The 12,706-nt window shown below is 42.7% G+C and overlaps 1 protein-coding gene across 1 annotated transcript in view; it reads right to left on the bottom strand.

The window, feature by feature from the left end:
- Positions 1 to 12,706, bottom strand: part of LOC147691934 (uncharacterized) — a 407,861-nt gene that overhangs the window by 297,494 nt on the left and 97,661 nt on the right. The window contains exons 9-10 of the mRNA XM_086939486.1: positions 11,111 to 11,818; positions 2,110 to 2,351 (exon numbers count right to left, since the gene is read on the bottom strand). Coding sequence (XP_086795612.1) covers positions 2,110 to 2,351; positions 11,111 to 11,818 — 950 coding nt within the window. The remainder of the gene's footprint in view (positions 1 to 2,109; positions 2,352 to 11,110; positions 11,819 to 12,706) is intronic.

The following is a 12,706-nucleotide window of genomic DNA, read 5'->3' as shown; positions in this document are numbered from 1 at the left end:
TCGTCCTCTACCCTTGGTGTTATTGCCACAGTATCCACCTCTACTGTTCTTGTTGTAGGTGTTTTGCGTGTTGCCTTTATTGTAAGAGGTTTGCTGTGTTGAGGCTCCTCTAGCAGCTCCTCTGTTGCCGGAGCGACGAAAGGAACCGCTTCTATATTGCTGTGACTGCAAGGCACCCATAGACTTGGCTGTCTCGGTGTCCTTTTTCATCTTGTCTAATATTGTGTCCACACCAGGACCAAATAAAAAGTCAGGGTTTACAGGTGGGTTGAGTAAAGTGGTTTGAACTTCATTTTTAAACCCAGAGATGCATAGCCACACATGTCTTCTGAGCATGACACTGGTATTGATAGCCCTGGCTGCTGTGTCTGCTGCATCTAAGGCACATTTGATGGAGGCGTTAGATATGAGCTTTCCCTCTTGTATTAGGAATTCTGCCTGTTCCTTATAAAGGTCTGGTAGATGTTGGAAGATTTGCTCCAGTGTGTCATAGTGCGCCCTGTCATACTTGGCTAACAGGGCTTGCATGTTTGTAATTCTCCATATGTTAGCTGCTTGAGCAGCTACCCTTTTGCCTGAAGCCTCCAAAATTTTGGACTCTTTGTCTGGAGGTGGAGCTTCGCCAGAGGTTTGTGAATTGGCACGTTTACGTGCATTGGAGTCGACCAAAGAGTCTAAAGGCAGTTGTCCCTTAATGTATGTAGGGTCAACCGGTCTGTATTTTCTCTCTATCCTAGGGTTAATGACCCATGCCCTGGTTGTTTTTTTAAATATGTCCCCTGCATGTTTAAGCACCCCTCTGAGCATTGACAATGTTTTGACGTTTTTTTCAGAGGTGCTGAAAGTGTCAAAGAGGAAGTCTTCATCAATGGGATCTGCATGCATCTCCACATGGTGATTGTATGCTGCCCTTTCTATCAGTGCGTTGAAGGCAGCTGTTTCCTCTGTAGGCGATGTTTTAACAGGGTATGCAGTATTGTCTGGAATTGTTTGAGAGTCTCCAGGATCTACAGGGTCAGACCATGGCTGAGTTTGTATGTCCTGGTCATTGTCCGCCGGATAATTGTATTGGTCATTGTCCTCATACTCCCCATAGTCATCTGTGCATGTCGGAGAGTACATATAAGTTTCCTGCACATATGGTGTGATAGGCTCAAAGAGAACTGGAGATGTTGAAGTGTCTCTTTTCCTTTTTAGAGGTATTTTGTAGGACTCAGCGTAAGTGTCTGGTCTGACTTTTCTTTTTAACAGCGTAACCTTCCCAGTATCGGGGTCAACATACAGTTTGGACTGTTCTTCAGCTGACGGGTCCTGTTCCTCAGGTGCTTTAGCTCTTTCCCCCGATTTTGACTTTTTTTGCTTAGTCGGTTCGAATCTGGTATTTTGTTCGACCGTCCTTGGCTTGACGTGTGGAGGAAGTCCGAATTTTATCGGTCCGAGAGACTTTGGTTGTTCGACAGTTTTAGTAGACTGTATGAACTTTTTTGGCGCCGTGGTTATTGATCAGACTGTTTTTGATTGTTCGATAACCATCCTTTGGCCCGGTGTCGACTTCGGAGCTTGCTGCTTCGGAGCGATGTTTTGTTGCCTTGGTTCGACGGAGCCCTTCGGCTCGATCCTCGATTTTGGCTTGAGTGTCTTTGTGTGCACTTGCCTCGGTTGGTCGACCTGTATTTTCGGATCGACAACCGTTGTCCGTTCGAGTCCTTTGTTTGTGTTGCTTGGCGTCGACGTCGATGTCGTCGGCTCGAGGGCCTTCAGCTTAAACGCGGACATGGGTGTAGTGGCTCTCGGCTTGACAACCCTTGCATGCGACCTCGACGGGTCGACGACCTGTTTTTGTTTGGTCGGCTTCGACGGATCCGCCCTTTTCGGTCCGAAGAATGGGATTTCTATCAGTTTCGGTTTCTGTTTAGGTTCTATCTCTTTCGGTTTCGATTTTCCCAAAATTTGATAATGTCGCACCGATGGCTCTTGTATTATATTCTTAGCCGGGCTTAACCGCGGGGCTACAGAATTGACGTTCTGATCTTGGCTAAGGCCTTCCGAAGATGCCTCGACCTGAGCCTCTGGAATTGAACCTGCAAATATATTGGGCTCCGCACTCACGGTTGGCCCAGCGTCCTCGCCGGAGTCGTCCTCGACAGCTCCAATGCCCGGGTCGTCGTCCCCTACCTCGACAATGTCTTCTTCGTCGTCCACATAGTAGTTTGAGTCATGTTCCGACCCCTGGTCCGACTGCTGATCCGAGTCTTCGGGCTTGACGACCTCTTCGTCGTCTTCAAAGATGTTCTCTGGCTCAGGCACTGACTTCTGCATCGTCGCCTCGCTGCTCGTCGAACCCGAAGTGTCTTTTATGATCGAAATTGAGCACAAGCAAAGCAGTCGGCTTCGTTGTGTTCCGGAGATAAACACTTGTTATAGACTGGTTGTTTATCAATGTGTGGGTATTTAGAGTTACAGTTGGGGCATCTCTTGAATGGACTTCGTTCCATCGACGATTGGCCTTGGTGTCGAAAAGGCCACCTGCCCGATTCGACGCCCTGAGTAGAAACAACAGGAATAAAGTTGTTGGCACCGATCGAAGAACAATACCGACGCCCGAAGGCCTCTAGAAAGTTTTTAATCTATTTCCGAACTCTGAGTAACAAAAGAACATCCGAACCCAATGGCGGAAAAAACAATCTGAAGATGGAGAGGATGCCCATGCGCACTGTAGTCCAGGGGAGGAGCCACCTATCTCATGATACTTCGAAGACTCTTCCAGGACAACAATGTGCAATCATCCGGACCCAACACTAGGCGGCGATCTATGCACAGATATGAATTCAGCAGCCCACATGCCTCGAACACATTGTTCACAAAACATTTACGCTTGCTGTGCAGAATTCCCCAGCCTTCTGGGGCTCCCTTTACTAACTCAGGTAACTCTAGTAATTACAAATTGACATAACTTTCAGTACTCATCTTGAAGTTATTCCTTCATTACAATCTTACCCTCCACATATTCTGTACAGCACCCTTTTGTAATCAGGGACACACTGATCCTCAGTCACTTTCCCATGATGAAACTTTATTTTCATTTGTATCAACGTTAATGTGTTCGAAACCTCCGTTATGCTCAGTGTCTGCTATCCTCTTTGAAAGAACAATGCATAAATCCTTACTACCACAGCGTTTCCCAAGCTTAGTAGAACCGCAGCCCAATTTTTGAGCAAAAAACATTCACGACACACCTAGCATTACAGGTATAGTTTGTGTTTAACCTGTTTTGTACAGAATCTGAAATCGAGCTCTCAATACACAAATATTCCTAACCTTAACAAATTTGTAACATCTGCTTTTCTCTTGTTTCTGCACACCAGGAGCCTAAGCCAGAGTATGGGGCTGTAGCCTGCAGTGCCTTGGCCTTGTCAGATGCACACACCTCTTTTCAGGGCCAGAGGGGGACTATGCTACTTAGAGAATTGAATCTAATTACTTGCTGGAAGGCTAGTAAGATTCAGTCTGACTGTCACATTTAAATCATGTGCTTGATTTGTTAATCACTCCTCCCCAGTCCTAAAGGTCAATACACTTTGTTTACAAAGTAAAAGCAACATTAAACTAGCAGATATGCACCCTTGTGTTCCTAGTGGTGTGTGTTTGCGGATAGTCCTATTTAAATAATTGTAAAGCAGAATAACTACTGGCATATTTCTGTTTCTTCATATCTCTCTGTCTTCGACGAGATCAAATATTGTCTGTAACACAAGCTGAGAAAAAGTACCTCAGGCTCAAAAAATCTGATTGCTAGCATGTACAAGGACTTTCGCAACCCACTCAAAATTGGCTAGCGACCCAGAGTTTGCGAAATGCTAGTCTAGCACATTAGTTACTTAATGGAAAATGTTGCTTACCCGGTAACAATTGGCCGGTACTTTGTAGTGCTGTAGGTCACATACTCTGCTCATTCCTGCCATCTAGTGCTGGACATGTACGTTGTAAGTTGTTTTTCTTCGAAGAAGTCTTCAGATAGCTTGTGACTCCTCTGCCAAACTCATAATCTACTAAACAAAGACGCCACCTCAGATTTTGTTTTCCCCCAACAAGTGAGTGAGGAAAATGGAGTGTATTGAAGTAAAAAAGTAACAGTGTAAAAGTGCACTGCAAATGTATCCTGTGAGGAAAAAATCTGAAGTATGGTCTTGCATCTCATGAGGTGGGAGGGCCCATGTGAATTTCCATCAGTACAAGCTGTAAACTGATAGTTACAGGTAAAGTAAGATTTCACATTTGTAGCATGTGTTACTGTAGATCACATGGTCTGAATAGACTATAAAAGAGTGCCCTCCTCTCCAAAGTGGTGACTAGTGAACAGGTCAAAGAGGTGTTTGAAATAAAGTTCTAAGCAGAATTTGCCTGATTTGTGCCAGTTGGTGGATGTGAATGTCCAGACAGTAATACTTAGAGAACGTGTGTAGTGTTGACAATGCAGCAGAGTTCCATATATATGTTAGTGATATGTTAAATAGGAAAGCCATTGTAGCCCCCTTATTTCTTATAGAATGTGTTCAATCTAGGCAATGAATGCAAAGTTCAGGGAATGGTACATTATATTAGCGGGTGCTAAACATATACCAAAGAACTCTAGGTTTAAGCTCATACAAACATATCATACAGAGGGCATACCTCTCACCTGATATGATAAATAGATATTTTCATATCGCCACCTCTACATGTCCACGCTGCCAGGATACTGATGCTGACCTGCTTCATATGCTGTGGGCTTGTGCGTCCCTTCAACATTATTGGCAGGAGGTGGTCACAATCCTAGCTTCATGCACAGATACGTTGTTACCATTGTCATGGGAAGTATGCCTCCTAGGGCTTTATGCCAGGTCCAAAAAGAATAAGGTCACCTCGAGGTTCCGAGATTTAGATCTCATTACGGCAAAGCGCTTAATAACCAAGAAATGGAAAAATGCAAACCCTCCAGAGATACTCAGTTGGAGGCGTTCACTTACAATCTGGGCACAAGTGGAAAGCACGGCGCTACATAGAGAGGAAACAGCGGGGCTCCGCAAATTTCCCATTGCGCAGAGTTGGGCCGCCCCACTAACTGCCTTACGGACAGGCCACGCAACGGAAGCAAACAGTACTCACACTGCCGAGCCAGGTGCACCGATTACTTACTGTTTAGTTAAGGGCTGCAGAAGCGCCTCAACACACAGAGTAGAATATAACACTGCACCCCTGGATCATTATAGACAAGTACCTACACCCCCTCCATTTTCGGATGAAGAGGACCTCTTTGCTGGCTGGCAACTACGCCTCAATATGAGCACTGCTCCACTCTTTGGTTGGGTTTGTTGTTTACATGAAACTGCACTTATGATACAGCTTCGTACCTATTTATTCATTTGAATTTTATAGATGGCATATTATTCTTTTTTTATATTATAAATTTCAGTTTGGTTGGAGTGTTTTAAAATATATGTCTTATTGGTACATTCCAGTGTTTAGTTTTTACGTTCTATCACCATGTAAATCATATTTTCTTCTTTCGCAGTGCATGGTCGACCAGGTCTGACTGGCAAGGTTTTTTCAGTTTTATATGCAAGATGTATAACAATAAGGTCCTGTCAAAGCAGTCCAGACTAGAAATGTCATAAGTAATATGTGGACAGTGGTGATTGTAATATGTAATATTTGATGTAGCAAAGAAGTGAACAAGGGCGTGCAGTGATCCCAGGACACATGCTCGCAAGGTGCACGGTTCTGTGATTGGAGATGACACACTAATGTCACTTTTATGTTGTTGCAATGGAAAATATTATTCTATATATGTGTTATATTTTTTTTGCCTTTCATATTTGAGCATTCTGTATAAAGTCGTGATGATAGTTATGTCAAAAACTAAAAAAACAATAAAGATAATAAAAAAATTAAAAATTAAAGCAAAGTTTAGTTCGCTTTAGCACAACATACTTGGATGCATTTAACTATCCATCTTACAAGTCCCATATTTATTTTGGAACGAGAGCTCGAGTAGCGTTCTACGTATCCTTGCAGGTGACGAACCTGCAAGGATACGTAGAACGCTACTCGAGCTCTCGTTCCAAAACGACGGGGTTACATTACCAAATCGACTGTTACCCAAAATCTGGCCAACCGGTGTGGCCTAATTCATCCACATTTAAGATTTCACTTGTGGCTGACATTGTGCCCCAGGACATTCAATTCGGCATTCTCTCAGAAGTTCCAGGGAGTCTTTTCAGCATTGAAAATATATCGTCCTGATGATGGTCTATATGACGACTGCCCTCTAGACCGAAACGTCGACACTACATCATCTCGTGAAATGTTGCTTTGGCACAAACTCACAACCATTTTTTATTAATTAATCTAGGTTGTCTGCCTTATCCATGAGGAGTTGATGTTTTCAGTTGTGAACTGTAGAGAAAATATTGTTTGTCTCTGTTCATGACTTTTGCTCCAATTTATTTGTCTGTATTCATCTCCCTAATTTTGTGTTAGTAAATATAAATTTGCCAAATATATTTCTCTCTCTGTGTGTTCTCTCTTTACCTTCCATGAATTTATTTTGATTGTGTATTAAGACTGTTATCCTGTGGATACAACTGAGTGTGTTACACTTGTACACCTCATAAATCATACTGACTATTTTTCAAATAAGTGTTTTGCATGTAAGCAGCTACTACTGCTAAATGTAGTCCAACTGATGTGTATGCTAACCCCACTTTCTGAAGGTGCAGCAAATAGCAAAAGATGTACTGACTGACGCTTTCAAAGGTTCCGTTTGTTTGTTTATGCAGTAACAAAGAGCTTGTACTTTGCCACATAACAATCTTGCATGGCAGGCTTGCAGGCCTCACACAGCATTAGTATGCACTCTTCTGGAAGTCTGATGTACCCAAACTCAAGGATCCAAATCGCTAGGTTGATTAACTGGACATTTGTATGCCCCACAAGATCCTAATGCTAGGTTAGAAGATCTTCCCAGATGGACACTTTCTTGTATGGATGGACAAACTGTGCCAGTAGCACTGATTACCACAACTGCCTCGCTCACGTTGGCGCCACAAGATTTACATGAGGGGTCACTACGTGAAGGCGTAAAAAGTATTAGAGGAAAAGAGTAAGCAAATACCACAGACAATTCATATATGGTGCATTGACTGTGAACTTTGGGTGTGGGTACCAGAAGGCGAAGCTGGGGTAGTTGTGCTTTCTGTGGAGGTAAACAGATCAACCATTGATTTACCCCCCTCTCTCAAGTACTGGCAGTAGTACTTGGGTTTTTATCTCTCTCGTGTGCACATATTGATTCATTCTCCTAAGTGGGTCCACAAAGTTATTCTCTGCTCCTGGTAGAGGCTCCACCAGGACCTGGATCTAGTGAAGTCTAGCCAAGTGCCATAGTGGTTTGGCTAACACCGACGCCTAGGTCGAGTGAGTGCACCCTTGTGTCCATGTGTAATGCGTGTTGTCAGTCCACACATGACTATTTTCTTCTGAATGAGTGTCTACAATATTCTGAGGCCCAAATGGATCACTGTCAGCTCTAGAAGTTGATGTGGCACTTGTTATGCTCGTGTACAGGTACCCTGACAGTCATGTATTTCAGAAGTGCCTCTATGCCCATGAGTGAGTTGGCTGTGATAAGGGTCAACTGCAACTCAAGGTCCACGAATAGGCCTTCCTGCCACATGTCTTATAGCTCCACCACTTCAGAGCATGTTGAACCCGGGGCTCTTCCAATACTGGATCTTTCCATAAATCTGTTGCCTCTGACTATGTGAATCAGAGAATGAATTACTATGACCATACAGTAAGCCATCTTCCACAAAAGCTTCACAACTGTTCTTACTGTTAGAGGATGTGATGTCTGATGGAGTTAGCAGCCTTTGAAATGCCATCACCCCCTGTTGATTTGGATTGACAGTGCCTATATTATTCGCAGGAAATAGGAGGAGAGAGGAAAAGAATCATTAATCTGCCTCCCAGCTCATAACACCAAAAAACACAAAAAGACTTATGACATATTGAAGTAGATCCACCTTCTAACATGATTCCATTGGGTTTAAAGTAATACCCTAACCCTCTTATCATGGCAAGCTTTAACACATAATGTATAAATTCCGACACACAGGTGATCTGTCATCCATTGAGAGCTCAAAAGTATACACATGTATCTGAAAAGAGAGTTAAAACTGCCTAATAGGATACCCAATTCTTTGGTTTAGTTGTGGGATCATTTGACAATACAAAAGTCTGTACTTAGTTATCACTGATCATAAAGTGATCATGTAGTGTTAGCCACCCAAAGCAGTAAAAATTAATACTTGTGGTATATGACACTGGAACTTTTTTCCAGTTGTCAGACAAAATGTTCTCAACCCGGAGAGAATATTAGGGCATTACCCTCTAGTCACACATTCATCAAGTGTGTTGATGCAGTCCTCTCGCAATGTTGTCCCACCATCAGTCTAGAGTTTGCATGTGATTAAGAGTTTAAAAGTGCTCCCAAGAAAGGCTGACTCTGTTGAGGGCAGAGATGGAACTTTTTGCTATTGATGGTAAACCCTAGCCTGTGCAGGAGTGGCACAGCAGCCTGAGTGTGTTTTATGCATTGCTGATGCCTGCTGTTTTTCTTTATCAACTGTCTAAATATAGAAGTACACGAATGGCAGGCTTTGTAGAGACTCCTGGGGCTGTTGTTACTCTGAAGGGTAGAACATTTAACTGTTGTGTTGCTTCTATGGTTACTTTAGGGGAAGGACTTCGGAGCAAGTTCTCACCTGCAGAACCTTGTGTTGATAGACCGAACAGCTCCAATCCTCATGGTCCCAAGGTAAGCAAAGACTGCAAACTCATTGGTATTCTGACAACGTGAACTTTTAATAGCATTTAGGGCTGATTGGAAGTCTGTGTTCTCCATGACCCACACCCATACAATTCATTCTCATACGATCTGGCCTACTGAACCCCTAAGGTCAATATCTAATACCAACCATCTGTATTGAAAATGTCTTTCAATGATGTAACCGAAGAGTCTTTTCATGAAGTCAAATGGACAGCCTTGACATTTTCAAAGCTCGAAAAGTACATCCGAAAGTACGTCTGAAGCTGATGGCGTAAAAAAAAACAATCTGAGTTGGAGTCTTTGTCCTGGTGCAATGTCGGTTTCAGGGTGTGGTGATGAGTTATATTGAGACCGAAGACTTCATAGAAGAAAAACAACTTGCAGTGTTCACATCCAACACTGAACGGTGGGAGTATGCAGAGTATGTGATCTATAGTAGCACATGCTACAAACATTACACTTCCCACAAACAGGCGCTTAGATACTTCTTACCTTGTGAGTGAAAGCAACACGTTCGAACCGAGGACAGGAGGATTACTTAGTCTTTTCATTTGTGCAGTCAAGGTGGGCAGTGTTGCCCGTCCAGTTGTAAGAAACAGATTCACAGCCACTGCTGGATGGCTGAATTGTTTATTGTTGGACATCTTCATTTTCAGTTACTATTTTCGATTCTCTGGTTGGCAGAGTGATTCTTGAGTTACGTGTAATGGCTGTGACTGGAATGGAAGCTCTAACTTTGCACGCCACCCTACCCTGGCCATTTCCCTCCCACCTCGTCACATTGGCAGGGGACTCCTGCACTAACCATGTTGTCTGTATCGTCATCATGTTACCAATGTATTGTGTCAATACAGGCTTCACTATGTTGATGGCTTATGCTCCTGCCAATGACATTCCAGGGATCTCTCCACTGGCCCGAAGTAGGCAAGAGTCACAGGCCAGTGCCCCACTAATACAAACTAAAACTGACAAACTGATTAAACCATGTGGACTCATTGAGGCAATGATGTCAAACTGAGTTATATAATAAGGCATTCATTTTATAACCTCCAGTGCCATCACCTTTAGGCAAGCAAGACACTGAAAAACACTGATGTTCTGTGGTCAGCAGGAAAAATTTGGAAAGACACTGGTATCTTCTACAATAGCTGGACCAGTGCAGTCTCCATATTGCATTGCAACTGCGGGCATGGTGAATGCAATAGCACAAAAGCTGGGTTCACAAATATCCAGGAAACATACTAAGACCCATTATTCATAATCTACACCAGAAGGAATAGGGGTGAAACAGATTTATGCTGAACGCTGGAGAGCAGTATCCCAAAAATAGTTTTTACCACAAACCAGGGAAAGTAACTCAACAAGGAGGACCGCAGCTGGAGCTACTATACAGTGTCACTCAGCATTTCACTCCACTTAGCAGGCATTTCTTTTCAACTTCTCCTTGAGAAGCATCCGCAATTAACAGCAACGCTTCATCCAGTCCTCCAACTGATTCTTTTACTCCACTATACTCCCAGTCTTCAAAATGTTGTATCATTCAGTGGCTTCCCAGGGCTTGTCTCGTCTGGCTCTTAACCACTCTCTTTAACAGCACCATTGTTTATCCTCAGCTTCTGCAACAACTATTTATCAGCAGTTCAGCAACTAGTTGTATTGTCCACAGAGACTCACAAATATATTTGCTTTCATATTTTATAATCACACAATTCCTCTCCAATTTGGCTACCATATTACTAAGAGTTGCAAAGTTATCATGTCTAAAGATGCAGATCTAAAAAATCCCTGCCAACATGTTTTGACGCTAAGGTCCTTATTACGAGTGGCCTGGATGAGAATACGTTATTTATCAGCCTCATAAATGCTGATAAACCGGGGCTCAGTATTTATCAGAGCTGAAAAGGAACTTCTGTCACAAGTTTTACCCTTCCAAATGAAGAATGGCATGTTAAATTTGGTAAAGTAGCAGTTGACCAGGCCAGGCCACTGGTAATAAGGGGCCATTGTGAATTCTCAAGGCTTTGCATGCTCCATACAATTACCCACAGACTCACATTTGCATTTCTGCTTTAAACACATAACATATTTGAATTATGATTAGCCTGGCAGACCAATTACTCAATATTCCAAGCAAATATTCTTTCTCTTTTATCACACATTTGTTCGCCTCTTGTACTTCATCATGCTCTGTTGATTCGAGTATAGGACTTACAGATAACTCCTTACATCCATAGTCCTAGCTGTGCGTCTCAGGCATGTTATTTCCTAGCCATCTTTCCACTAGATCAAGCTCACAAAATTGCTGGCCTTTTTTATGTATTTTGTGATGTCCAAGAAGATAGTCCTTACGATTAAAGCTTTTTCCACATACACTGCACTGATAGGGTCTTTCGCCTGTATGCATTTTTTGGTGTCTAAGAAGAACTCCACTTTGATTGAAGCTTTTTCCACATATAGTACAATGATGAGGTCTTTCCCCAGTGTGTGTTCGTTGATGGGTAATAAGTGTTGACATTGCAGAAAAGCCTTTTCCACACTCTGTACATATGTGTCTTCCTTTTACGTTATGCGTCTGCTGATGGCCAGTGTATCTGCCCCCCTGGGTGGATTTCTCAATTTTAGTTGATGGTCTGCAATCTTGCAGTGGAGCAGAGTCACAAGGAATAATGTCATTTCTCACTTCACTCTCACATGCTTTGTTTGTTTCTGACCTTTGTACAAAGAGTGATGGTTGATTTAAGATGCCATCATTTTGCCCTTCAGCAGTCCCATCTCCTCCCAATTCCTGATGACTTCCAGACCAATTCTGGCTAATAGAACTGTTTCTCTCATGCACACGATGAACAATATTTGCTTGGATCTGCTTTACTTTGGATCTGCTCCGTGCTGTTCTGTAGCTGCATTTTAAATATTTCTCCATATTTCTCTTTTGGTTTATGCTTCCATCACCTATTGGATTATAAATAAATATACATTAACTGCTTTTGGTTTGTGAAATGTTGCACGGTAACAATATACATGCAGACAATATTCTGGAGGAGAGCAGACAGTGACTTTCCTGCTGGACAGATCCTAGTAGAATATGTGTTGTGACAGTATTCAAGGTAGGTACCATAAGGCTCTGGGCCAGATAATGTGAAATGCACTGGTCGCCGGCAACTTTACACTACTTAGGGCTGTTTTGCTGGAACATTTATACAGACGACCAGTGGAAAAACAACATTTGATGTCACTGACAAGAGCAAATATGATTTTTTGTATGAGTCAGTCTGTGCAGATGTTGCATGATCTGCCCCTTTGTGGCTAGGAAGACAGCCATGTTACTTTTCTCTCATTGCTGGTGATAGAGTATTTTCTCCCACAAGGTCAATATAGACACTGCTCTCAGCCCAGAACAATTCACCTAAAAATTATTGTTTGTTAGTGTATTTAGTTCAATGGAAGCAAAATAAAACTAAAGCACCCAGAATGCACTGGTTTATCTCATGAAAGTCCAGAACTGGAAACCAGTCCCCGCAATGACCGGTAGGACAGAAACAGTATTATGGAATGGAAAATTGTATAGTCAAAGAAACAAATGTAGCGTATAAATAGACATAACAATAAGATTCATGTTTTACTGTAAAGTAGATCCAATGTGAAATAAAGTGTTTTAAGGAAAATGCTACTTACCAGTATGCATCTGTTCTTGGCATGTAGAGCTGCAGAGTCGTACACTTTTGCAATAGATCGCCACCTGGTGTTGGGCTCGGATGATTGCAGGTTGTTGTCTTCTTGGAAGAAGTCCTTGTAGTCACGAGATAGGTGACTCCTCCCTTGGACAATACTGCGCATGGT

The sequence above is a fragment of the Lissotriton vulgaris genome, chromosome 9, assembly GCF_964263255.1.
Source record: "Lissotriton vulgaris chromosome 9, aLisVul1.2, whole genome shotgun sequence".
NCBI classification, from domain to species: domain Eukaryota; kingdom Metazoa; phylum Chordata; class Amphibia; order Caudata; family Salamandridae; genus Lissotriton; species Lissotriton vulgaris.
The sequence above is the reverse complement of the archived record's forward strand: the minus strand, read 5'-3'. Positions and strand labels throughout refer to the sequence as shown.